This window comes from Juglans regia, chromosome 2 (genome assembly GCF_001411555.2).
Source record: "Juglans regia cultivar Chandler chromosome 2, Walnut 2.0, whole genome shotgun sequence".
Taxonomy (NCBI): domain Eukaryota; kingdom Viridiplantae; phylum Streptophyta; class Magnoliopsida; order Fagales; family Juglandaceae; genus Juglans; species Juglans regia.
In genome coordinates, this window is record NC_049902.1 from 18,936,117 (window position 1) to 18,963,985 (window position 27,869).

At 37.6% G+C, this 27,869-nt stretch overlaps 1 protein-coding gene across 6 annotated transcripts; it reads left to right on the forward strand.

The window, feature by feature from the left end:
• Positions 1-3,099: 3,099 nt before the first annotated feature.
• Positions 3,100-24,012, forward strand: LOC108989928. Of its 6 annotated transcripts, none has more exons than XM_035687524.1 (17): positions 3,100-3,227; positions 3,365-3,437; positions 3,522-3,553; positions 6,793-8,660; positions 8,752-9,237; positions 16,826-17,244; positions 17,454-17,932; positions 18,309-18,361; positions 18,448-18,555; positions 18,638-20,424; positions 20,701-20,809; positions 21,084-21,264; positions 21,868-21,935; positions 22,014-22,129; positions 22,227-23,111; positions 23,439-23,535; positions 23,667-24,012. In XM_035687524.1, exons 4-17 carry the CDS (start codon positions 6,803-6,805, stop codon positions 23,681-23,683), a joined length of 6,663 nt encoding a protein of 2,220 aa, XP_035543417.1. In that variant the 5' UTR covers positions 3,100-3,227; positions 3,365-3,437; positions 3,522-3,553; positions 6,793-6,802; the 3' UTR covers positions 23,684-24,012. The 6 variants fall into 6 exon arrangements, with proteins under 6 accessions (XP_035543417.1, XP_035543416.1, XP_018819238.1 ...); XM_035687523.1 differs by having other exon boundaries at positions 3,368-3,437; XM_018963693.2 differs by lacking the exon at positions 3,522-3,553 and having other exon boundaries at positions 3,365-3,464.
• Positions 24,013-27,869: the final 3,857 nt, after the last annotated feature.

Consider the following 27,869-nt stretch of genomic DNA (forward strand, 5'->3'; position numbering starts at 1 on the left):
TACTTTTAACACTGTTTGCCTTAAAATAGTTGCATCGCTCGTCTTCATAATTTCATGGTAACGTTTTTCATGAGTAATTCTATATATAATCGTGAAATGTGCAAACGTCGTACAGTCGCTTTGAAAAAGAGTGAGATCTACTATTAAAAAATTAATTTCTTTTCATGTAGATCCCATATTTATTCACTTTTTTCAAAGCGACTGCACGGCGCTTGCACATTCACGACTGCAAGTATCATTTCTCCGTTTTCCATTTGTCCCAAGTCCGTTGGAATAATGTCCTGTTTGGACGATTAAAGCATCTCGTCCAAAGTTTTAAATTTCGTACCGTACCGGCCGGTACGGCCGAAATTTTTCGTTTCGGCCGTCTGACCGATACAGGTACTATATGTGTTCCGTACCGGCCAAAATACCGGCCGTACCGGACTGTACCGGTCGTTTCGGCCTAAATTTCAGCCTATACCGACCTATATTTCGGTCGGTACCGGCCGATATTTCGGCCTGTGTATTTTTTTTTTTCGTTTTTTCAAATTATAAATTTATTTTTTAACCCATAATTCAGACTAGACTATTTATAATTTATATATATATGTATTTATATATAATTTATTTATATATAAACTATTATTTTGAAATATAATTTTTATATATATTTATATATATAATTTATTTATATATCGACTATCCCGAAACGTTATCCCGAAACGTTATCCCGAAACAGTACTGATACCGAAATATTTCGTTCCAGTGTCTTGACCGGTACGTCGTCCGGTACGGTATTCAAAACATTGATCTCGTCTCTATCTCTTCTTGGTTGTACAATTTCAGAGTTTTACCTATTCAAATATTATATTTTATCTCTAAATTTTAAAAAATTTACTGAAATAAACAATGTAAAATTGATAATAAACAATTCAAAACAGCAAATAAACGGTACAACTTGACGGAAACAGTATATAAACAGTGTAAAATTTCTAGAATTCAGATATTCTATAAATATCGTGGGATCTACATATTTTTTAAATTTTAAAGGTCTCATCTCATCTCATCTCATTATTCAAATATATATTTTTTTTATAAACTATTTCATTTCATTTTAATTTAAAAATTTTTATTACTATTTATATTTCATCTCATCTCATTTATATAACTCATGAAAATATAGCTTTTTTTTTTTTTTTCCAAATCCATTGAGTTAGTTTCGGATCCTGAAATGAAGGGCAAATGCGGGTTTTGACATAGGAGCGGGTAGTCTGCTTGAAAAGATATACGACGATAATTTAGTCCAAAGGATGATTTATATGCTTATGCACTAAATGGTGAAAATTTACACCTAATATTACTTTATGCATTATTATTAATTGACTAGAAAACAAGCGGCGTTGGGTTAGTCCACGTGGAGGTACCACGTGGCAATCAGTGTGCTGAAATGTTATCCTTACACCGTTGGACGTATATTTGTTGTCAAATTTAAGGGATTTTTGCATAATGAGTTGATTTGTTTTTATTTAATTATTATAATTTTTTTAAAATTTTTAAATAAAATAATAAAATATAATAAATAATTCAATTATTTTAAATTTTAAAATAAAAATATTATTATAATAATATTTTATTTAATTTTCAATTCTCATCTCAAGTCAACTAAGCTCACTATCCAAACTTTCTATAAAGTCTGGTTTGAAAGCAATATACTTTCATCTCATTATCCAAACTTTCTATAAGCTCACTATCCAAATTTTCAATATCCAAACACCATAAATACAAATATTTTTTAATTTCAAATTTTATATATAATTATCATTTAATTATAACAACTTTTTAAATTTCTAAACAAAACACAAAAAATAATATAATTTTTTCAAATCTCAAAATAAAAATAATATTATAACAAAATTATAACTTTATAATAGTTTTATTCAATTTTTTCTATCTCATTTCTCAAAATCCCATATATATCTCAACTCAAAATTATTTCACTATTATTTACAAAATATTTTATTACTATTAACAGATCATTTTATCTTATCTCACAATCTATACCAGGCCTTTGATATATAAACTTTTGTACAAGTTTTTTTTTTTTGTAATTATACCAATAATTCTTAATAAATATTTTTAATAATTTTAATAAGTGTTTTTGATATCATACCGCACCTGCCGGTATGGTCAGTATATGTTATACCAGCCACTGGTTCAGTACAAGTAATACTTCTGTTTCGTACCATCCAAAATACCAAGTGTATCAAACTGTATTGATATGTACTTGCTAGTATTTGCTTTTTCAGCCAAAACAAATATTTCTCTCAGTACACATTCTGCAGCTTGTTTCGATGGTATTTTCGCAATTTCAGTAAACATCTAGGGATTATTTCAAAAAAAGTATGTTTGATGTAACTTTTTTTTTTATATGATGTTTGTTATAACTCAAAACTTAAGAATTTATGTTAGTTGTAATTTAAAATTTAAAATTTAAAATTTGTATTGATAAGTATAGAGTTTATGATTTATTTTATTATTATTTTGGAATATGGTTAATGTTTGTATATATATAATTTATCCAAGTATAAACTATTTTGAAACAGTATAAGGAATGGTAACGATATCAATACTGAAATATTATTTCGAAACGATATACGAAATAATATTGATATCGAAATATTTTATTCTAGTGCATATTTTCGGTACTGTATTTAAAATTTTGATTTTAATAAGGTATTTGTTTTATACTTGAGGTACAAATAGTACTTAACACCAAAAAATTATAATCAAATAAAAAATTATAAATAGTGCACTTTAGTACGTGACATCATTTTTTAATTAAAAAAAAATTAGAATTAGGGTGATCGGAGGGTCAAAAACGATCCTTATCACATTCGTCATCCTAACCTCACGCTGCTTCTTGATGATCTTGTATCACAGGCTAATAATCTCCGTTCGATTACGAGGATTCGGTCGGAATCTCGAACGATTATCATGACGGCAGTGACTCTTCGTGAAACCGAGATTCTTTGGTCTACCGAATCGCTAGAAGCCACGTGTATTGTAATTATTTAAATGTATTCTGTTTGGACTGACAAACAAACGAACAAACAAAACAAAGGCAGTAAAGTCACTTCCGCGAAGTTATCACACACACGCATTCTCTCTTCTCTTTCTGCTATACTTTTCTCTCGCCGTCGATTCACCGGAACCCTAATTAGATCCGCCGGGCTCTCAAGACTCCCGTATGTACACAGTATCCTGCGACTGAGGGTTTCGATTTGATAGCGTTTTGCGGTGTCCTCTGGTTGAGTGTGTTGAAAGCCTGACCCTAGGGATTTTAATGGTATATATTGTTTATAGCATTTATTTTTGTTTGTAGCAGTAGATGAACTTACGATTGAGGAGCAGTTGAGAGATCAAACGGGCCGGATTTCGTCACCGGATGGAGGGAGGTAGCGTCTCTAGACTTACTTGTTCTGGTACTGTTCATTTCCTACATTTCTTTAAGTGATAGGGTTTTTTTGTATGTATAATAGAGCAAAGATGTTACCTGGTTTGCTTTCAAATGGTGAGTCGCTTTCAAACATACTCTTTAGTTTATTTTATCTGTTGTTTGAATCGGTACGTACTTTGCACGAAACAGTAATGTTTACTGGGAAGTCTTTAAATTGATTGGGAAAGTAGTTAATGCTTGTATTCTTTTGGGTAGTGTTCAGTTTGTATGTCAGTATATTTGCTTGTATAAGTGGTTTGTGAAAGGGGTTTTACTGTGTTTTAGTTGTGTTGGTAGATTAATACACTTTTCGCTATTTAATAGAGAAGGATACGAGTTTACCGATAAAAAAAAATAGAGAAGGAGACGAGTTTGTTTTGGTATTCAAGGATATAATAAACAGAAAGTTCTATCCTTTTTGTATGCACATTAAACTTTAGCAGTAATATAACTGCCCTTCAGTTTATAGGTTTACTTGGTATGTGTATTACAATATTAACTGGGATGCTATTTGGCCAGCTTTCTATGGGTCTGCTTTCTCATTTTTGATGAACGAGTTGCACAACTGAAGTATGTCTCTTCCTTGTAACAAGTAGATGCTAGATACATTGAGTTATTTCTGATTATACTTTTAAAAGTAAGTTTTCTACTGTGTTTTCATGGGGGTACACTTATTAGGTTTGAGTATGTCATCTCCAACTCATTGGTAAATTGGAGTTCTATACTTCTATGCCACTTAAGTGCATTCCAGATGGATATTCTCTTTTAGAGCAGTTTATGGTTTACTTTTCTTTGGTTCAACCTATTTAAACTTTATGTCCTTGCCTTCTATGAAAAAGCATCTTATAGTTTGGATTAAATTGACATATTTTGGTGAACCAATCTAGTGCTTGCATGTCATCCTAGTTGCGCACAATATTTATTCATCCTCTACCCTAGACGCACCCAATCGTTTTTCCTTCTATTGGTACTATTAGCACACATACTTTTTGCTTGTGTTACATTTTTTGATGGAGCGTTTTGAGGGTCAAGAATGAAGAACCCTAGATGCATCCAATCCTTTTTCCTTTTATTGGTACTATTTGCGTGCACACACCCTTTTCCCCTTTGTTACATTTCGGATGGAGTGTTTAAGGGTCAAGAATGAAGAAATGTTGATCATGACTTGCCATCACTTGATTGGTTTGTTAGACATGTAATTTAATTCAACATTAGGGGCCATTGAACTGTGAGAATTCCTCGATATGCACTTGAGGGAAATTTCTTCACCGAGGGCATGTGCAGCCCCGGGATTAGTTGGGACTTTACTCTCAAACACCTAGTGCCAATAAAAAAATATCAAAATTAGCATTATGTTGACCGAGATTATGCTTTGTGTTCTTATGGATGTAGCCATTTGGTGCTCCCTTTCCTATGTCTTCGGTATGCTTGGAAAGGTCCTACACTCTTTTAACATGTGCGATATCATTATTTTGATTTCTATTTGATTTTCTATGATAAGCTTCCAAAACATTTAATGATTAGAGGAAATTACCTTTCCTTGTAACCAATTAATTCCTATGAATAAGGTGTAGAAAGGTGTGTGTTTAAATTTTTGGTATGTATTGCTATGTATGCCATAAAATTTTTTCCAAAACGAATTTTATTTATAGTTTATTTCTTTGTATTTTGATTATGGATCCTTTTTTGTTTTCCTCACCTCTAAGATGCCCGATGATATATTTTGTGTACTTGCGTTGGTTTCTTTTTGGCGCTTTTTAATGGAGTTTCTTAGCAAAGCAACATAAGTTTTATACTTTATTTTAGTTTTTTTATTAGTGTAGCCCTCAACCCTGATTCTATATTTGAAATTCCTATAATTTATTTCTCCAAATACATCACATTAGACACACTAGGTTCATCTTCCACACAACTGCAATTTGTGGGCTGCCGTATTACTCTCTCTAATTTGCAAAGAGGTCTACTATCCTTTGGGGAATCTAGACATAACCCAAGCCCAACTCATCTCGACAAAAAAAAGTCTCTCCACAAGGCACTAGCAGTATCTACTCTATATTAAGTTTTAAAATAGAACTCTTAAGTCAGAAATGAAATTGATAAAGAGGGTTCCATTTACTAATAGAATTGAGCAAAGTTGTTTCTTCTGAGTTTCACAATTACCTAAAGTTGGCTACTCTATTCATTTGTCCTTTGAGCCCTATAAGCACCTCTTTTTACCCTCTTATGTTATTGCTCTCTTATATACTCAATTTGGTCAAGAGACGGGGAACATTCTTGTGATTATGATTATCATTGTTATTATTGATGTCCTAATTACCTATAAAAAAATTATTGATGTCCTAATTGTTAATTTATGTTGTAGTTGTTATGAGTATCGTGACAATCATTCCTACTTCGAGGAATTTTGTGAAATGAAGTTTAATGTTTATGCATAATTGGCTATGAATTTGGTTGTAAGTTCAGTTATTGGGACCAAGTCGGTTTTGGGATGTTCTATTTGCATTTTATTGGTGTGAACCATTGGTTAGAGCAATGGTGTTACCTATAAAAAATTAGAGCAATGGTGTTATTGCTTTTCCCCAATTTGAGGGTCATCTTTGTCTCTGTCTCAAAGGTGGTACTCTGAAAGCACTACCACTCAATTGCTGCTGGTTCTTGCTAGATATCATTGATAGTTCCTCACTATAATGTATGTTGATTAATTTGGGGTCTCATTTTGACTCAATTGTAGAATGTTGCTTATGCCTTTCCATTGCTTGTATCATATATTAAATTCAGCATTGGGACATAGTTTTAGTTTGATCTTCTAATATGTGCCTGTCACTTTATCAAATATGTCAAGATGATGTCTATCTTGGGGAAAATGAGTGGAGACCGTTATTCTCCTTCATATGTACTGTGCACTGTTTTGTCTCTAATTTGGTTTTACATTTATGTAACCCCTCATCGCTTCAACACTTTGGGCTTGTTTTTGTGGCTTGTAAAAAAGTATTCCTTCAGTTACTGGTTGGACATCCTCCCTTGATGAAGTTAGTGTTAGAGTCTAGTGGTTGATATAACCTAAAGGGAGCAGAGGAAAGGGGGTTTTTCCCTTCAGTTTTGTTCAAATAGTCTGCAAATGACAATGTTTGAATTTCGGGAAGATACTTTACGAAAATTTAAGCATGGTGACAAGGCTTTTTATGTATTCTAAATGTGGTCATCTTACTGTGTAGCAGGGATATTCATAAAATTTTTCAGGCCATCTGTATCTGCACTGTAGTCTCTGTCTCTATTTCTATCTCTCCCCCTCTCTTATCTTTTCTTTGTGGTAGGGATACACCCATGGATTATGATGATAATGATTTTCAAAGCCAGAATCTGCATTTAGCTGGTGAAGGAAGCACCAAATTTCCACCGGTTTTACAGCCATATGCTCTACCCAAGTTTGATTTTGATGACAGTCTTCAGGGGCATTTAAGGTTTGATAGTCTGGTTGAAACAGAGGTTTTTCTTTGTATTGAAAGTAACGAAAATAACCACTGGATTGAAGATTTCTCTCGGGGGAGTAGTGGGATAGAGTTCAATTCAACTGCAACAGAATCTTGCTCTATAGCAAGGCGCAACAATGTTTGGTCTGAGGCCACTTCCTCAGAATCTGTTGAAATGCTATTAAAATCAGTTGGCCAGGAAGAAATTATTCCCAGACAACCTATTGTTAAGGAGTCAGATGCATGTGATGAACTGGGTCTCTTAGCTACGCAAATGGAGCCTAGTCCGGTTCATGATGATAAAACTGTCCCCCAAAAAGGGGATATTACAGATTTACAGTCTACGTTACTGCAGGATGAGATTCATGAAAACTTTTCTGGGTTAAAAGGGGATGTACTTGTGGAGCAGCCTTATGTTGAAGATACTTTACTATCTCGTGAAGATGAGTTTTCAGTGGGTGGAACATCAGGTGAGCAGAATCAAAATGATGTAAGTGTAAAGAGCGGTGTGCCTGTGATTGAGGGAAGTCTATTGGCTGTTGGTAAATCTGATGTTAGAAATAGAAGGGATGTTGATGCTTTGGCTGATGAACATCTGGTTGACAAAACACATAAAGATTCTTCCGCTTTAGTGATGCAAGTTGGTAGTGTGGTTACGTATGCACAGAATATCATTACAAGTGGTGATGAGGTGAAAAATGAAGATCTTCAACGTCAAATACATGAGCTTAGTGATATGGATTCAAATGGACTGCTAGCAGGAAATGGCGGGAGAGAGAAGGAATTTCATGTTTTAAGCAAAGAGGCTGAAATGGCTGATCGAAATTTGGATGAAGATGCAGTTGAAAGTGGTACTTCCCATGTAGAAAGTCATCTTGGCTCGACATCAAAGGTAGAATCTGTGCAAGAAGGAAATGGAATTGGAAATTGCATCAGTGATGTGGACGAGCCTTTTAGTATGGTAGACAAGAGTGATTCCAACTTGCACATGGTGGAACAATGCTCAGAGGATGTAATGTCCAGAATTCCGAATGAGGCCAGTAAACGTGATATGGTTCTGTCTAAAGACACCAATGTTTGTGATCCCTCTAAAGTAAATACACATGATGTCTTGCCGGTGGCCCTCAAAGATGATACTAGTAACGAGGGATATGTGGTACAAGTTGGCAATCCTAAAGTGTCACTAACATATGGACAAGAAAAGGCTACTGAAAAGGATGTTGTTTTGTTAGAAGTTAGCCAACATTTAGATGGTGAGGTCTTGGTGAGTAAAAGTGATGGTACTTCTTCATCCACGGAGGACGATAAAGTTTCTGAAGTTGAAGGTAATGAAAACAGTAATAGTCATGGGGGTGGAACTTCTAGTCTGACTTTGGTGTGCTCTTCTGCTGATTTGCTTGAGGAAACACATGGGACTGAATCTATGAAAGAAGTTGATGATGCTTTTGGAGTTTCCAAGGAAAATCCGATTGCTGAAGAACATGTTTCGTCTTCCAGTCAGCATGAATCCAGTCAAACATGTGAAGAAGATAACATTTTTGGGAAGGGTGGTGTTCCTAAATGTGATATAGATGCTTCAATTAGGAAAAAGGTTGGTGGATCTCTTATCATTGATGAGGGAGTTGGGAGCTCATCTTTTTGTGAAGGTAGTACAGGAAATGAGTCGTTAATTTCAAAATTACAATTTGACGCAACTGTTGGCAATGGATCAGGTATATCATTACTCATCCTTATTGGTAGATGCTTAAAAATATTTGTGAAATCTATAACTTTTGAGGTTCTTTATTTTCTTTTCTTTTGCAGCATCAAATGCTGCCTTGGAAAATGCGAATGTCGCATCCTGTGACACAATGGCTGTTGTTCTTTCACCTTCTGATGATGGTATAACTGCAGATAGAATTATTGACTGCAGAGAGGTTCAAATAACAGCTTCTTCTGTTACGGGGATTATCCACTTGGATAAACAGGAGCCAAATACTACTGAACTATCTACAGATGGAAGAATATCTAATTTGACAGAATCTTCAGAAGTGAAAAATGAGCGAGGTCCTGTTTCTGAAACTGAAAAAGATGCATCTTCGGATTCTGCCGATAAGTTGTCACGAGAAACAGATGATCGATCTCTGTCAAATCCAGAAACGTGTAATGCAGAAAGGCATAATGAAGTTCAAAAAACAGTTGCTAGTGGAGTTAATCAGGAATCTTCTCGGGGAATGGAAATGCATGCTGTTATCTCTGATATAGCAGCAGACGTGGGTGATGATGAAAATGCATCCTTGGATGTTTCAGGTGGGTATTTGTAATTTTTATTGGCATCTGTTTTGTTCTTTTTTTCATCATTCGATGTTAAACTGATAAGAAAAATTGACTCTCCTTTCTTAGTTCCAATATATATGTTTAAGTAGTTTTTCTTATCGGTAAGATGTTAAGTTTTTAACTTCATTTGGTGCAAAGCGCATTTGTTCCCCCACCCAAACTACTAGTAATCTTGAAATATGATTATCAAGCTAGCAAAGTTGTCACTATATCCCCCCAACTAACACTTATTAAGATGGACAGCAGATTTGTGACATGGCACGATCTTAACGGTTGAATTGTGAAGGACGGATCAAATATAAAAGGAGTGGTAGTTTGGGGGTAAATGACAACTTTAGTAATAGGTGGACATATTACAAAAGTAGTTTTGAGGGCAACATTGTAATTTTCCCCCTTATGTTTTACTGAAGGTCTCTTATTTGTACCTCAACCTGCATGACCAGATTTCTTTAGCATGGGTTTGAAGGTGTCTTGTCAACTCCATAACATTTAGTGGTTATATTATTTGTTTGTGTTGCATATGCCTAGTTATTATCGCAGAGGTTAACTCATCTTTCTTTTAATTGGGGCTAGTCACAATTTTTAAAAATATCAGTGGCATCAAGATAAGATATAATAATATAAAAAAAAAGATAAGATGCTAGGTGTATTCCGTGTTCCTTGGGCTATGCTTCCCTCCTTTCAATAAAATTTTATTGTTACTCATAAAAAAAGAGATAAAATATAATTATAATTTATGAAAAATCAAGATAAGATATAATTATCTGTCATCACAGTCCTTACTTGATGTATATGACCGTTGTTGTTTCCCTCTGGTAGAATATACTTCACACAACTCCCGTTTGGGGCTGCCATATAAGTAATATTACCATATAATTATTTTCACAGATTCAGAACTAATTCTTCTTTTTGAATCAGTAATTATGCAATGTCAAACAATGTTATGATGCACGCCCAATAATCTTGCTCTGACACTGGCCAAAAAGGTCAGTAAGACCATGATACAGCTTTGGCATATGGAGATAAGAATTGCTAGCAAATTGCATGCTAATCACCAGTAATTATTTCCCTTTTTGCTAGTACTTTTTATGAATATAATGAGAATGAGCTAATTTCTTCAAAAAACTAATGAGCTAATTGTGCAGGCTTTCATACTTATTTCTGTTTTTGCGTAGTACCTGTTATTAGTCACAGCATAAATTCTATCGTTATTACTTCTATCCTTGTAAATAAAATAGAGCGTGTTGGAAGACTAGTAAATTGTACTGTATATGCAATGTATATCTAGATATTTAGAGCTATGAACTTGATATAATAGTACAAGTTGGCTTTCTAGATGGATTGATATTTTATTGCTTGTGTAAAGCATAGAAGTCAATGCTTACAATTCTTGTGCTTTTTGGTCATGGCCTCCTTGGTATATTTTGATTCGACTATGCACTTCAATTTTATTATGAGTCTTAAACATCATAGATGTGTATATTATGCAAAGCATAAGAGAAATTATACGAGATGTTGTGTTTATTTTTATGTAATTAGTCGCTTCCTTGATTTTTCTAATGTTTCAAAATACTCTAATAAATAGATAATAGGCTAAATATAATATCATCTCTCCTTTTAAACCCTTTTGATTGTATTTTATGGATTTTTTTGTTATTGTACATCTTTAATAATGTGCATTTTACTTCAATTTGGCGTTCGCACAGCCCAATCTCTAGATGACGATTGCGATCAAGTGTGCCTAGTGCTTTTTATTTTTATTTTTTTAAGTAAAACTATTATATATATATATTAATATCAAAAGGAGTAACCAAGTACACTGGGCGTATATAAGAAACATGTAGCCCATACTAGAGTGCCCCTAATGACCATTAAGCCTGTGAAAATTAGAAATCTATCCAAAATACACCAAACCCGAATGGGAACAGAACACACCTCCCCAACCCCAACTCCTTGTTTCCCGTAAGACTAATACTCCACCCGAAACTCCCTCTACAAGGACAGTTTTATAATGCCCTTCTTCCCTCGACTCGAACTACCTCCCTTAGCGTCGTAGTTGATTGCCTAAAATAGACGCTTTAATTCCCTGCTTTTTTTAAATCTTGATTTGGTTTTAAGTGAGTGGCCCACCTCAATTGTAGTGAGTAGTGCTGTAAATTGGTCGTCACATCCTTCATATGAAATCCCCACACACTGCTGAATCTCGTTAACCTTATGCAGACCCAATCCGATGATGAACCTGCTGTATTGTTTATCGAGGAAGAGATACCAGGGGAACAATGTTTTCCCCAGACAACTCCCAATTGCACTCCCGACCCTGAAACATTCCTCCTCACAAGGTACCAATGACAAATCCATAATTTCCTCCCCACCATCTCTTGCATTCAAATCCAGAATCTCCTCAACAGTTATATTGTTGTTGTCACCATTGGAGGTTCCTTCACTCTGGCATAGGTGTCGTCGTTCCATCGACGAGAACATTGCTTGTAGGTGCGCCACCCCCCCGATGACCCTTTTTGTGCCACTTCGTCAGACCCTATTGCTCCCTCAGGAGGCATAGAATAGATAGAGCTAGGCTCACCCCCGTCTCCCAAAACAAGTGGAGAAGCACTACCTTCTATTACACCATTTTCATCTTCTGAAAGAGACTCGTAAGCTTTTTCCAAAGTACTCAAAACCCTGGAAGGACCCCCATCTTCAACTGAAAGTGAACCTTGAAAAAAGGTACCAACCCCATTTGCAACTGGTGATTGAGGGTAGTCAGATGACAAGTTGCTGATGATTTGAGTGCCACCGGCATGAACAGTGATGTCGGCATTTGATGACCCTATTTGTGACGGCATTGATTGGGCCGGCGAACTTGAGGCCTTCTGATATGAAACCTTCAAACTCGTAGGATCGACCCCCCTCCCCCCTCGTCTGTTTTCGGCCCACCACCCAAACCCATGACCAACGCTAGTCTTACCTCCCCTCCCCGTAGGAACGTAAAAGAGGTTGAGTTCATGGGTTCTAAGTGCATTAGGTTCTTGTGAGCTCCATAGTTCTCCAAACACACCAAATTTAATTTGTATTTAAGATTAGGCCCCAATAGCTCTCATAAGCCAATTTATAGAGTACCAACCTACTTGGTGCAAGTGTTTTTATACGTACTCTTATCAAAGCAATCAATAAAAGCCATCTCGCCCATAACAAAGAAGACCCGTTATTACAAAAGCTCATGTAACGACCTTTCTGGTGGAGCAAATTATCCCTAACCCCCGAAATGCCTTTGTTCAGGGAACACAAATCCTTGATTATGTTCTTGTTGCTAATGAATGTTTAGATAGTCGGTTGAGGGAGAGTGTTCATGGTGTTCTTTGTAAGCTTGATATGGAAAAGACGTATGATGATGTGAACTGGGATTTTGTTTTCTACTTGCTTGGGAGATGTGGTGCTGCCCAGTTTTCAGTGTTGTTTAATGGTAACCCATGTGGCTTTTTTCTGTGGCTCTCGTGGTTTGATATAGGGGATCCTTTGTCCCCTTTCCTTTTTGTTATTATCACGGAGGCATTGAGCCAGATGGTGGAGGCTGTTGTTGGGGGGGGAGGGGATTCTTTCTAGTTTTTCGGTGGAAAATGCCTAAAATGGGTCTATCATACTTTTTCATCTTTTTTTTTTTTTTTGTAATGAGACTCTTATTTTTTGTGATGTGGATCGTGGTCAATTTCAACCCTTAAGGGCCGTGTTATTATGTTTTGAAGCTGTCTCTGGCCTTAAGGTGAATCTTGGAAAGTCTGAGATGGTCTCGGTGGGAGAGGTGTGCAATATTAATTGGTTGGCGAGTTTTTTGGGTTGTAAAGTTGCTTCTCTACCACTGAAATGATTAGGCCTTCCGTTGTGGGCATCTTTTAAGGTTAATGCTATTTGGAATGGGGTCGTTGAGAAAATAGAGAAAAAGTTGGCTGGTTGGAAGTGGTTGTATTTATTAAAAGGGGGCAAAATTACTTTAATTAAGAGTACCCTTTCCAATATTCCCACTTACTTTCTATATTTATTTCTATTGCCTGCAAGGGTGGCCAACTGGATTAAGAAGTTATTTTGTGCTTTCTCGTGGGGTGGAATGGGAGAGAAAACTAAATTCCATATTGTTAGTTGCAATAAAGTTTGTTCTCCTATTTCGAATGGAGGTTTGAGAGTTCGTAATTTGAGGATCTTAAATAAAGCTTTATTGGGGAAATGGTTATGGAGATATCAATCGGAAGGGGAGTCGCTTTGGAGGGAGGTTATTGATCGGAAATATGGTAGAACTTGGGGGTTGGTGCTCTAATGAGAGAGGTAGGGGGGGGCTTGTGGTGTGTCTTTGGAAGTTCATTAGAAGGGTTGGGAGAGTTTCATTAATCATGATGGTTATGTTGTTGGAGAGGGTTTTGGGATCCGTTTTTGGTTTGATATTTGGTGTGGTGATCAAGCCCTCTATAGGGTGTTCTTGGCTTTTTGTCGTCTGGTTTCTGATTTGCTAGTTTGTTCTAATGGATCTTTTAAGTGGGATGTTTGTTTCACTAGAGCCGTTCAGGATTGGGAAATTGATGAAGTTTCAGTTTTTTATCAGATTTTTACTCTCTGAGACTTGGTGTTAATGATGGGGATGGGATGTTGTGGAAGTCCAAGGGAGTAAATAGTTTACAGTTCATTTGTATTACAAGCTGTTGGTTGTTCAACATAGTCCTCCTTTTCCTTGGAAGCATATTTGGAGGTCTCATGTGCATTCCAAAGTTGCATTTTTCTTTTTTATATGGACTGCTTCTCTTGGGGAACTTTTGACGACGGATAATTTGAGGAAGTGCGGTATGGTTGATCTTCTTGCGTGTTGGAACGGGCTATATGGTTGCTCTCATGTGGATGCGACTTGGAAAATGATTCCTTTGTGTCTTATATGGTGTATTTGGATGGAAAGGAATGAGTGGTGTTTCAATGATAAGGAGCATATCTTGGAGGAACTTCAAAACTTTTTTGTGCACTCTTTATTGCTTTGGTTTTCTATTATAGTGATTAACATAGCTTCTGCTCTTGATTTTTTGTTATCGTTTTCCGCTTCTTAGAATATATTCAGGTATTTTCTTTTGTATACTTCCTTTGTACATGGGCATTGCCTATTTCATCGATTTAATAAAATTGTCTGTCTTAAAAAAAAAAAGACCTTTGTGGGGTCAAACAATATTTGGGCTTCTTAGAATATATTTAGGTGTTTTCTTTTGTATACTTCCTTTGTACATGGGCATTGCCTATTTCATCGATTTAATAAAATCTTACTTAAAAAAAAATGACCTTTGTGGGGCCAAACCATATTTGTGCTTATACACCAAAACGATACAATTAGAGCCCATTGGAATATTATAAAGGGTAGCAACTTCTCTTTTCCTAGCAAGTTTTACAACCTCCACCAGTAAATCCCCAAAGCCCTTGTTTGGCCATTCCATCATAGGTAGCACGGCACAAATTCTACAGTTAGTTAAATTTGGCTCTACTATCATTTTTAGAGACTCAAGGAAGGTTCAGGTCACATCTGGGCCTATATTCCCAAAGGACTAGTTAAGGTTATGATTCAAGCTCTACTTATAAAAAAAAAAAAGGTTATGATTCAAGCTCCTTGAAATCATTATAAAGAGAAGGAAAGCAAGAACTTCTCTCTCCCAAACTGTGTGAGATGCCATTCACCACCTTCCAATACTCAATCAGGGGTATTACAGGTCATAGGATTCTATTATGCCCTGTTGCTTAACAGGGCTTGTGTTTGGTGAGGAGTACTAGCTTAAAGCTCTTACTTATGTTTGGTTAAATAGCTTGCTTCCTTTACCCCTATGAGAAAGGTCTATTCTATATATGTATTTCCTATTCACCGTTATTGTTTCAAATAACTCAGATTAGCTCTCGCCCCTACTTCCGAATTGTATCATTCCTTTGCTTATGCTGCTTCCCTTCTTTTTTTGTCCACATATTATAGCACTTATTTTTGGTTTGAGAATTCAACTGTTTTAACACCGATTTGATAACATTCCCAAACGACTCTCTTTTCATTGTGTATGCTTCGAAACCAAAAGACCTTCAATAGTAAATTTGCTGCCCAGAGACAGTCTAACCAAAGTTTTTAATACCGTTTCGTACTGGCCGGTACGGCCAACATTTACCATGCCGGAACAGCACCCAGCACGGTGGAGGTGGGTGTTTCGTACCGGGTCAAATACCGGTCATTTTGGTGCGTTTCGGTCAATATCGGCCAGTTTTTGGTATTTCACCTGGTATACAAAAACCGGTCTGGAATGACAAACAATGTTGCCACCGTCATCTTCGCCACTGTCTTGCCGTTATGCATTTTCCATTTTATTCCAAAGGAAAAGAATATAGAAATAAATAAAACACAAGCCTCTGCTCCTAAGGAACTCAATACCTAGAATCAATCATAGAAGAAAAAACGTTTACACATTTTCTTGGCAACCAAACAAAAACGGGTGTGATCAAATGGGAAAAGAAAAGCAAAAAGGGGGAGAGAGAGAAATGTACCTTTTGGAGGAGTTGAAGCCACGGCAGAAGAGAGAAAGGCTGAGCTTCATGAGATTTCTGGTGTGGGTTGTGGCTACCCTTGTGGCAGTCATGGTTGAGTGTATGAGGAGAGCAACATTGTTTTCGGCCTTCAAGAAGTGAAAACGATGGAATCCACTGTAGGCACCGACTTTCCCTATTCTTTTTTATTATTATTATAAAGGTTTTTTTATTATTATTATAAAGTATGATTTGTTACTTATAAAAACAAGGTTGATTTGTCTTTGAATCTTGGAGGATATCTATATTCTATTCTGTACTACCTCTGCTTGTGTAGCAAAGGAAAAATGTAGCCGTTAGGAGGATTGACACGTGGAAAAATAAGGGGAGGATTTGATGATTGTGAAGGAGCAGAGTATCCAATGCTCATTGAATGGGCCTTTGCAGTGTTGCAAATATATTGAAGCAATCACTAACTATAGATTGATCAGGATATGTTTGAAACACTTCGATAATTTGCCTTTAGATTAATTATATATGTATAGTTTATATATATATAAGGAGGAGAGGCGTGATATGCTAAGTAGACCCCTTGTGAAGCCAAATTTGTACGAAGAACTATGTTGTTGCTTTAAAAACTACATGGTGTGAAAATGCTAGCATCTCATGTTTCCTTTGCGTTGACTTGTTCACACTTTTTTAGAAAGAATAGAGGAAAGAGAAGTATTTTTTTTAATAAAAAAGGTAGAAAGAGTTAAGTGAATGTACTCCTGGCACTTACTAGCACCCAAAGTTCAGGATTTATTTCTAGGACCATAAAAAGGGACTTTTAAGATATGATCGAGAAAGGTTTGAAGTAAGAGTTTGAATTGCCTTGGTTTTGAATCTAATCATGTGATAATTTTTGTTTACGGTTGAAAGCAATTTAAGAATCCTGTTCCTTGGAATCTCCTTTCTTTCTTGGTGAATGTATTGAAGTACAACATTTTTGTTCTCCTGCATTATTCATGTTTTAAAAATCAAATTACTTGATTGGATTTTTCAGGTGATATTTCAAGAGTTAATGAAGGTTCCTTGTCTTCTGCCCTTTTGCCTGAATCTAAAAATAAGTTATGTACACTGGAAAGTGTAAGTGCGTCTGACAATCTTGATATACCTACTGGTTCCCCTAATATCATAAGAACTACAGAGCTTTCTTTGAGAGAAAATGAAAAGGAACAAGTGAAAGCATCTATAAAAGAGGGAGTCAATGGGTCCAAGGATCAGAATGCCCCTGTTTCTGAGGTCATTAACGTGGATGCCAATAATGTTTTGTCTATATCTGGGAATCCAAAAGGAAATGACACCTCCAAAGTGGAGAAGAGCTTTGCTTTTGAGATCAGTTCATTGGCAGATCTGTCTAGAAACGACACTGGCAAGAATTCAGAACCCTTTCCTTCTATTTCTGCTGGCAAAGTGGCACCCGTAAGTTGTGTAGTTCATGGTTGACTTTGTTGTAGCCTTTCATCTTTGAGAATTTGTATTTCTTCTCTTCATCTATTTTGTCTTGGCTTGTTTGCTTTTGTTTATCTGGGCAAGATCCTTGGGGTGATATATCTCTGAAGTTTGGAGGATCTTAGTGTACCATTGCACGATTTTTATGTTTCTACCCTCATCTAGAATTATTTTTGAAGATTGTAGAGGGTTCTCCTTCAACTTCTGGCTTAGTCCCAAAGGATGCAAAGATTTCACAAGATATTTCTCATGGAAGTCCACAAGTATCTGAAGGACAAGTTACACGTGGTCGTTCAAAAGGTACTCATGAGCGTAAAACAAGGCGAGGATCTGGTAAGGCAACTGGAAAGGAAACTGCTAAGAGAGGAAATCATGTGAAAGAAACCACTCCTGCAAGACAATCAGAAAGAGGAGACAAATCAACCAATGTGTCCTTGAGTCCATCTGCGATTTTCCAGTTTGTGCAATCCAGTGAAATGCAGCACTATGGGCATATTGAAGGCAGTAATACGAAACCAATTTTTCTTCTTACTGGTTCGACATCAAGTCTGCCAGATTTGAATACTTCAGCTTCACCATCTACAGTGTTTCAGCAGCCTTTCACGGATTTGCAGCAAGTGCAATTGCGTGCTCAGATCTTTGTTTATGGAGCTTTAATGTGAGTTCTGTTTTCTTCTGTATTTGTATATGTAATATTGCTTTAAAATTCTGGGATTAAGATGTGTAGGATTAATGTAATTCAGATTATGGCGGTGGTTGTTCTGCTTGACTGTGTTTGAAGACATCATTCTCACGCCAGTGGCTTGCATGACCCTCTCCATCTTTCTTCCTTTTCTTGATTGGAAAAAGGAAGACAAAAAAGGAAAAAAAAGGAACCCAAAGCAAACCACTGAATTCTTTTCAGATTTGGTGCTAATGGGATGTTCTTATAATTGCATGATTTTGGGTATATTACAATATGGAGGGAGGAACTTGCCGCCTTAAATAATGATATTTAAGATGTTTCGGATTTATGTGTTTGAAATTTTCTGCAGTCAAGGAACAGCACCTGAGGAGGCACATATGATATCAGCTTTTGGTGGACCTGGTTAGCTTTCTCTGTCTCTCCTATATGTCTTCCCTTTTGGCACTTGGTGCAATTATATAGTAACTTCTGACATTCTGTGGCTTTAGATGGTGGGAAGGGCATTTGGGAGATTGCCTTACGTGCCTGCATGGAAAGGTTGCACGGTCAGAAGTCACAACCCATCATTCCTGAAACCCCTTTGCAGTCACGTCTGGGTAACTCTTTGGATTTCATGCTGCTTGATTTCTCTCGTGGTTTATTGAGTTTGTAACTGGGTTTCTGCATTCACATCTGCAGGTGTGAGGGCTTCTGAACAAGCAATTAAACAAGCTTCACTTCAAAGTAAAGGTATCTCCTCACCTCTTGGTCGAACCAGCAGCAAGGGTATTCCAGCAGTTGTAAATTCAATGATACCCCTCTCATCACCACTGTGGAGTATTCCTACCCCTTCTTGTGATGCCCTACAATCTAGTGTCATGCCAAGAGGTTCAGTCATGGATTATCAACAGGCACTGACTCCATTGCATCCTTATCAAAGTCCAGTTAGAAATTTTATCGGACACAACACGTCGTGGATATCTCAGGTCCCCTTTCATGGTCCCTGGATGGCTACTCCACAAACTTCTGCACATGATGCTAGTGCTCGTGTTTCTGTGTTGCCTAACACAGAAACAATTAGATCAACGCCAATAAGAGAACTATCAATGCCACAATCCTTGGCAGTAAAACATGTCCCTGCTGGTCCAATAGTTCATAGTGGGGTTCCTACTAGTGCTCTCCTGGTTGATCCAAAAGTAGCAGCAGTAACACCTGGACAGAATTCTAAAGATTCAAAGCCTAGAAGAAGGAGAAAGGTTCCAGTTTGTGAGGATCTTGGCCAGTTTGTTTTGCAAAGTCAATCTCAACCAAAACCAGTTTCAACTCCTGTTACTAGTCACCTGTCTACCTCTGTGTCTGTTACAACTCAAACTGGCTTTGCTTCTAAAACCACTTCAGAGAAATTCGTTATATCCGAGTCTCCTATGTTGTCTGCTGAGATCCTCAAAAGGGGGGACCAAGACATAGAGCAGAGGGCTGCTTTGTCAGAGGAGACCCTTGGTAAAGTTAAGGAGGCTAGGTTACAGGCAGAAGATGCTGCTGCTCTCTCTGCTGCTGCAGTTAGTCAAAGTCAAGAAATATGGAGTCAGATGGAAAAGCAAAAAAATTCTGGTTTGGTACCAGACGCTGAAGCTAAATTAGCTTCTGCTTCAGTTGCAATTGCAGCAGCTGCTGCTGTTGCAAAGGCAGCTGCTGCAGCTGCAAATGTTGCATCAAATGCTGCATTGCAAGCGATGCTAATGGCAGAAGAAGCATTTGTTGCAAACGGTTATGGTCATCCTGGTCAAAATAATGGAACTTCTCTAGGAAATGCTACTCCTGCATCTATCTTGAAGGGTGAAAATGGAACAAACAGTTCGAGCTCAATTATTATTGCTGCCAAGGAGGCTGTTAGAAAGAGGGTTGAAGCTGCTTCAGCTGCTGCTAAAAGAGCTGAAAATATGGATGCAATTGTTAAAGCTGCTGAGCTGGCAGCCGAGGCTGTATCACAAGCTGGGAAGATTGTTGCTATGGGTGATCCTTTATCTTTACGTGAGCTGGTAGAAGCTGGTCCAGGTGGCTATTGGAAAGTTTCCAGAGATTCTTCAGAGCTAATTTTGAAATCTAGTGACAGGAATAGAGATTTAAATAATGATAGTGTTATAGGAGGTCCATATACTTCTACAAAGTATTCAAAAGAGGGACACTCAGATAAGCAAATAACTCAGATTACTGCACAGGAAATATCATCAATTCTAACAGAGCTGCCGAGGGAATCATTGGAGGATCATAGTAGATTGGTAGATGGCATTTCAGGTACTGTTACCGCTAATGAAAAGGATTCAAGAGGACAAAAGGGCCGAAAAGTTTCTGATTTGGCCAAGACTATTGATGTGGTTCCTGAGTCTGAGATTGGATTAAGATCTTCCATCGCCGTTAGGAAGGAGTATGCAAATGCTGTGGAAACCTTTAAACAGAATAGCATCAAGGAGGGTTCACTTGTAGAGGTCCGTTGCCGAAAAGAGATTTTTAATTTTCAACTATATTTATTAGAATTACTTTATAAACCCCAACATTTTTTACCCCATTGCTTTTCATGGGGCTTGATTCTAATTTGATCCTTGTAACCTTTTAAATATCTACATGCTTTCTTTGCCTTCAAGTAAAGTATGTTGGTTCTGTTGGATAACAGGGTGTTCATTCTTTTTGTTATTATTGCTCGATAACAAGGTGTTCACTCTTTTTTTTATTATCATTATTAACTTAGTGATTTTATGTTTTAGGTTCTGAAAGATACAGATGGATTTAAAGCAGCTTGGTTCACAGCCAATGTATTGAGTTTGGATGATGGGAAAGCTTATGTGTCTTATACTGAACTTCAAACAGATGTTGGTAAGTTGCTATTGATGGTGGCAGCCATAGGCAAGTTTACCTATGCCACGGGTATCTCTTTCATTGTGTTTTGAAGATGGTGGCATTTGGACAAGCCAGCCTAATTACACATGTATTTATATGCTTCCATGGACTCCTTGCTTGTCACAAGCATTATTGCTAGGAGTGTAATCCATCTAGGAAGGCAATGTTGAGAAAGAAAAAATTATGCTTTACGCATTTAAAGTGATCGATTCTTCATTTAGTATATGTTTACGATATCTCAACTGTCCAGGGGAAGGACGGCTAAAAGAATGCGTTGCGCTTCAAGGTGAAGGAGACAAGCCACCAAAAATACGTGCTGCCCGTCCTGGTACTGCCCTGCGATATGAAGGAACGAGGAAGAGACGTAGAGCAGCCATGGGGGATTATAATTGGTCTGCTGGAGATAGAGTTGATGCATGGATAAGAGACAGGTATGTGAGTAGATCATGTGTGTGTATATAAGCGATATATACAAGGACTGGAAAGCAAAAATGGGAACCCATGGGAAGCTAAATATTATTCTTAAAGAATTGAGAATGGCAAATTATAATCTGTCATACTGACCCTCAGATATTAAGTATTTTTCTAAACCATTGGTTGCCAAGAGGTTTTGTCACTGTCTTCCTATTTTCTTTTTTCTTTTTTTGAGTAATAATATGTTTTCAACTTTTAGGGCAATTATTTAAAACAAAGATTTAAATCAAGAAAAATTTGAACATTTTTTTTATGAGGTGGTACTATCACATTGGTTGGTTGTAAAAGTGTTGTAAAACAATTGTAGGTATATTATTTTTCATGAATTATGTAAATATGATCCAATTTTCTAATCCTTTTCTCAACTGTGTAGACTCGAGTATGAAGCTTGGATTTGTAGATCTGCTGTTGCTTCCTTGTTTTCTTTTTCAAAGAAAATATTGCGACTCTCATTCTCATTATTTTCATTTAGACCTAGTGTTTGGGTCCACTCCACAGCCCAAAAAATCTGTATACTCCATATAGCAGTAGTTTAATTCATCTCTGATATTATCTTCCAGCTGGTGGGAAGGTGTTGTCACTGAAAAGAACAAGAAAGATGAGACCGCATTAACTGTCCATTTTCCAGGTATTTGTGCGGGGATGCTCCCTATTTCTGCATCTAGGCCCTATTTGCTGGAAATGATTCACTATTGTGTTTTTGCAGCTCAAGGAGAAACATCAGTCGTGAGAGCCTGGCATCTTCGGTCATCTCTCGTTTGGAAGGATGGGGAATGGATTGAGTGGTCCAATTTGCGAGAAAATGCCTTTGCTTCTCATGAGGTGCTACCTTTAGATTTTCTGTTTTGCTTCTTGATTGTCTAATCATATCTGAAGAGTTTTTACTTCTTTTTTATTCTATACTAAATTTGGTGTTCAGGGTGATACGCCACAGGAAAAACGACTCAAATTGGGCAGTCCGGCAGCAGAGGCCAAAGGGAAGGATAAGATGTTAAAAAGTAAGGATGTAGAAACAGGAAAACCTGAAGAATTAAGACTACTGGATTTATCAGCGAATAATAGGGTTTTTGATGTTGGTAAGAACAGCAGAAATGAGAAAAAGCCTGATGGTCACAGAACAAAACGAACTGGTTTGCAGAAGGAAGGATCGAGAGTGATTTTTGGTGTTCCTAAGCCTGGAAAGAAGAGAAAATTCATGGAAGTAAGCAAACATTATGTTGCAGGTCAGAGCAATAAGATTACTGAAGCAAATGACTCTTTCAAATTACTCAAATATTCGTTGCCTCAAGGATCAGGATCCCGTGGATGGAAAAATAGTTCTAAAAGTGATTTGAAGGGAAAACAGCTTACTGAAACCAAGCCCAGAGCTCTTAAGTCTGGAAAAGTGCAAAGTGTCCCTAGTAGAATTATTCCAGCTAAGGACAACCTTTTGAGTGCAGTTTCTGCTCCTGATGGTGGTTCTCTGACAGATCATTCAGCGAAAGGGAAGGATTCTGCAAGTCATGCTGAGAATTTAGCAGGAAAGAACAACAAGATGGAAATTGGATCACTTTCTAGCCCTGAAGGAGTCACAGAGGGCCCGCTTTTATTTACTTCCCTGGCTCCCTCATCTGACGGATCTTCCAGGAAAGTTTCCACTTCAAACAAGAAATCAGAAAGAGCGAATAGAGGAAAACTTGGCCCTGCTGGTGGAAAGTTGTCTAGAATTGAAGAGGACAAAGTTTTTAATGGCAATCCTGCAAGACCAACCTCTGAAACTGCTGAACCTCGTAGATCAGTTCGCAGAATTCAACCAACTTCGAGAGTAAGTGTTTAGAAACATTTGTCTTGTTCTAAATATATTTTCTTCCTGGAACCCTAACTCAAATGGCATCTCCTCTCCCTTAAAACGAGCTTGAGAGTGAAATTCTAATGGGTTTGTGGTCCATTAGGGGCAAGCAGGCGTATGCTCGAATGCTTGCAGGTCTTTGTGAAACCATTTTTAAAGAATTCGTTTGTATGTGAACTAAAGGCATCCATCCCCTTTCCCTCCCTCGTGTGACTCCCCCCCTCATATTCTTCTTGTACTGGGTAACACATTTATGTTCTTAAACTTTGTGCCTTTTGCGCTTATTGATTGTACTGGCTACAGCTGCTAGAAGGACTGCAAAGCTCATTGATCATCTCAAAGATTCCTTCTGTTTCGCACGACAAGGGTCACAAGAGTCATAATAAGAGTGCATCTAGGGGTAAGATGTTACCTGAGAATTCATTTTGGACATTTCCATTTTAGTGTCGTGGCAATCATCAAAACTTCTCTTCTCTGGTCTCTGGTATGTGAACCAGCATTCATAAAACTGATTGCTTGATTTTTTGACAGGGAGTAACAATGGTTGAAAGGAGAATTTGCTATGGAGGGCTCCAGTCCTGAAAATTTTAGTCTTTGAATGACCAACACACCAAGCTTAGTTTGTGTATATTTATAGTAGGGAAGGGTTAGGAATGGAAATTCTTGCTTCCTGTTGTTTAGTCAAATATCTAGTGGGTAGATAATATTGGTTTTAATTTCTTCAAAAGTATAATCTAGATCCTCCCCTAATAGGTTGTATATGGAAATTTCTCCATGTAATTGGGCTTGAAATTACTGAGGAAGTTTGTAGATGATCAATCAGGAGATGCTGCTCTGCTTCTTTTCTTGCTGATATCAACTTCTTCGATGTGCTCTCTGTTTTCGCGTGCGTGCATGTATAGTGCGTTCCTTCTGTATTTCGATGTGGCCTTTTATAGCTGTCAGCCGGAAATCCAAACCCACCCATTCCCCCACCCCTCCAAAAAAAAAAAAAAATAAATAAATAAATAAATAGTAGTTTGATTGTTCGGATCATTTAAAGTACTTTATTACTTTGTAACCCTCCAACGGAACATCTTTTAACTTTTGGCTTTGGGGCCACCTTAGATGATATGAACCCGTGGGAATGAATTCCCTTGAATCCACAATCAATTTGAAAACTCTCCAAGAAAGCCAAAAATCAAGTCAAGGATGGAGAATCTAGACCCGATGAGAACCCATTTCAAGAACCTAGATTATATTAAAATCTAGACCCGTTGAAGAATCCGTCTCAAGAACCCAGATTACAAGGGAGGAACGCCACAAATGTTGTGATTTACCTTTGATAAGTTCAAGAGTTCAATCAAGAACAAGAGGAGAAAACTCAACTCACAAATAAAATTCAATATTGTCTAACTCTCAAATGAGGCTACAAAGAGTTTTTAAAGCCAAACTTAATCAAAATCCTAGTCAAAATAATGTCCATTTTACCCAAAATTACCCTTGATGAACAGTACCGGCTACAGTACGCGCGGCTACAGTAACCTCAACAGTAAATTGATAAAACCCTAGTTCCTAAAATGTAATTTTCTAAATAAGCCCTTGGCCAAAATACAAGGCCTTCCCAAAAACATAGTTCAAAAGAAATAAGACATGTGAGCCAAGCATCTTCAAGCCCACTTATTCTAAACTAATAAAATAAATCATTTAACCAAATTGGAAGTCTCCAATAACAATAGGCCGTATCTTTAAGTCATGTCTTCCACAGCTTGAATAAAGTGGATCAAAGCTGGTTCTTCTTCTTTCAGACCCATCTTCAGTGTTGGGCTCTTGCTGGCTTCATCACAGGTAGATTGCACCAATCCTTGCATTGCTTCCTTGATCTTCTTGGCCCTTGATCTTGTAATTGGCCCATCTGGAACTTGCAAAGGATATTTAAGAGTAGGCCCACCTTGGTTCCTATCATTCCCCCTCTCCTCAAAAGGATTCGACCTCGAATCTTCACCTACATCAAAAGGAGAAAGATCAGAAACATTGAAAGTTGCAGAAACTTTATACTCACCTGGAAGATCCACTTTATATGCATTGTCATTAATTTTCTCAAGAATTTGGTAAGGTCCATCTCCTCGAGGATGCAACTTAGTCCTTCTATGGGCTGGGAATCTTTCTTTGCGCATGTGAACCCAAACCCAATCTCCTGGTTCAAAGATGACACGCCTTCGTCCTTTATTGGCTTGGGAAGCAACCCTTTCATTCTTTTGGGCAATTTGAAGCCGTACCCTCTCATGAAGTGACTTCACCAACTCCGCCTTCTTTTGTCCATCCAAACTACTCCTGTCATCAACAGGTAAAGGCATCAAATCCAAAGGAGTAAGTGGATTAAATCCATAAACAATTTCAAAAGGAGAGTATGAAGTAGTAGTATGCATTGTCCTATTATATGCAAACTCTATAAATGGCAAACAATCCTCCCAAGTTTTTAAATTCTTATGAACAACAGTGCGTAAAAGCTGAGTTAAAGTCCTATTAACTACTTCAGTCTGACCATCAGTCTGTGGATGACAAGTAGTGGAAAATAAGAGCTTAGTACCCAATTTCCCACACAACACCTTCCAAAAGTAGCTAAGAAATTTAACATCCCTATCAGAAACAATACTCCTAGGTACACCATGGAGTCGCACTATCTCCTTGAAAAACAAGTCAGCTATATTTGTTGCATCATCTGTTTTATGGCATGGAATGAAATGTGCCATCTTACTGAATCTATCCACAACAACAAAAATAGAATCTCTACCCCTTTTGGTCCTAGGCAGCCCCAAAACAAAGTCCATAGATATGTCTACCCATGGCTCACTAGGAACGGGTAAGGGTGTATACAACCCATGTGGCAAAACCTTAGATTTCGCCTTTCTATATGTAATGCACCTTCCACAAATACGGTTAACATCTCTCTTCATCTTAGGCCAAAAGAAATGTTCATGCAAAATGTCTAAAGTTTTCTTGACACCAAAGTGTCCCATTAATCCCCCACCATGTGCCTCACGCACCAATAACTCACGCATAGAACAATTTGGCAGACAAAGTTTGCTTTCTTTAAACAAATAACCATCATGCTTGTAAAACTTACCAAATGCCGCCTTATCACATGCCACATACACATTTGAAAAATCAGCATCATCGGCATACATGTCTTTCACGTATTCAAACCCAAGCATTTTGGCACTCATAGAAGTAAGAAGTACATACCTCCGGGATAGAGCATCAGCAACAATGTTCTCCTTACCTTACTTGTAACGGATGACATAGGGAAAGGTCTCAATGTATTCCATCCATCTAGCATGCCTTTTATTCAACTTACCTTGACCCTTGAGATGCTTCAATGATTCATGATCGGTATGGATCACAAATTCTCTTGGCCATAGGTAGTGCTGCCAAGTCTCTAATGCACGAACAAGAGCATAAAGCTCTTTATCATAAGTAGGGTACTTCAGGGATGCCCCACTTAACTTTTCACTGAAGAAGGCTATGGGCCGCCTATCCTGCATCAAAACGGCTCCAATCCCTATTCCTGAGGCATCACATTCAATCTCAAAAGTTTTGTTAAAATCAGGTAATGCTAACACAGGTGCAGAGCACAACCTTTCTTTAATAGTGGCAAAAGCATTCTCTTGATTAGCCCCCCAATGAAACCCAACATTCTTTTTAATTACCTCAGTGAGTGGTGCAGCAATGGTGCTGAAGTCTTTAACAAAACGCCGATAAAAGCTAGCTAACCCATGAAAGCTTCTTACCTCAGTGATGCTTTTTGGCGTTGGCCACTCCTTGATGGCCTTCACTTTCTCTTCATCCACCTCAATACCCTTTGTACTAACAACGTAACCAAGAAAAACAACTTTTTCCATGCAAAAGGCACATTTCTTGAAATTAGCATACAACTTTTCACATCTCAACACATCAAACACATATCTCAAATGCTCAATATGTTCATTTAAGTTCTTGCTGTACACTAAGATATCATCAAAGTACACAACCACAAACTTGCCTATGAATGCACGTAGGACATGGTTCATTAATCTCATGAAAGTACTGGGCGCATTTGTAAGTCCAAATGGCATAACCAACCATTCATAAAGCCCATACTTAGTCTTAAAAGCAGTTTTCCATTCATCACCCTCTTTCATTCTAATTTGATGGTACCCACTTTTAAGATCAATTTTACTGAAAATACATGAGCCATGCAATTCATCAAGCATATCATCCAATCTAGGAATGGGATGGCGATACTTTACCGTGATATTGTTGACCGCCCTGCAATCAATGCACATCCTCCACGTCCCATCCTTCTTTGGCACTAGTAGCACTGGTACTGCACAAGGGCTCATGCTCTCCCTCACGTACCCCTTGCTCATCAAATCCTCAACTTGCCTCTGAAGCTCCTTTGTCTCCTCTGGATTACTCCTATAGGCTGGTCGGTTTGGAATAGCAGCCCCGGGCACAAAATCAATCTGGTGCTCAATGCCTCGAATGGGTGGCAACTCATTTGGCATCTCCTCCGGGAATACATCCTCAAACTCCTGCAACAAAGAAACAGCCAAACTAGGAAGAGACTGATTAGTTTCATCAAGAGTAAGATAAGACTCTTTATAGACAAGAAAAATCATAGGGCGATCTGCGAAGAAAGCCCTCTTAACCTCACTCTCTCTTGCATAGAAACTCACTTTTGCCTTTCCTTTTCTCTCAGAAGACTCTCTTTCT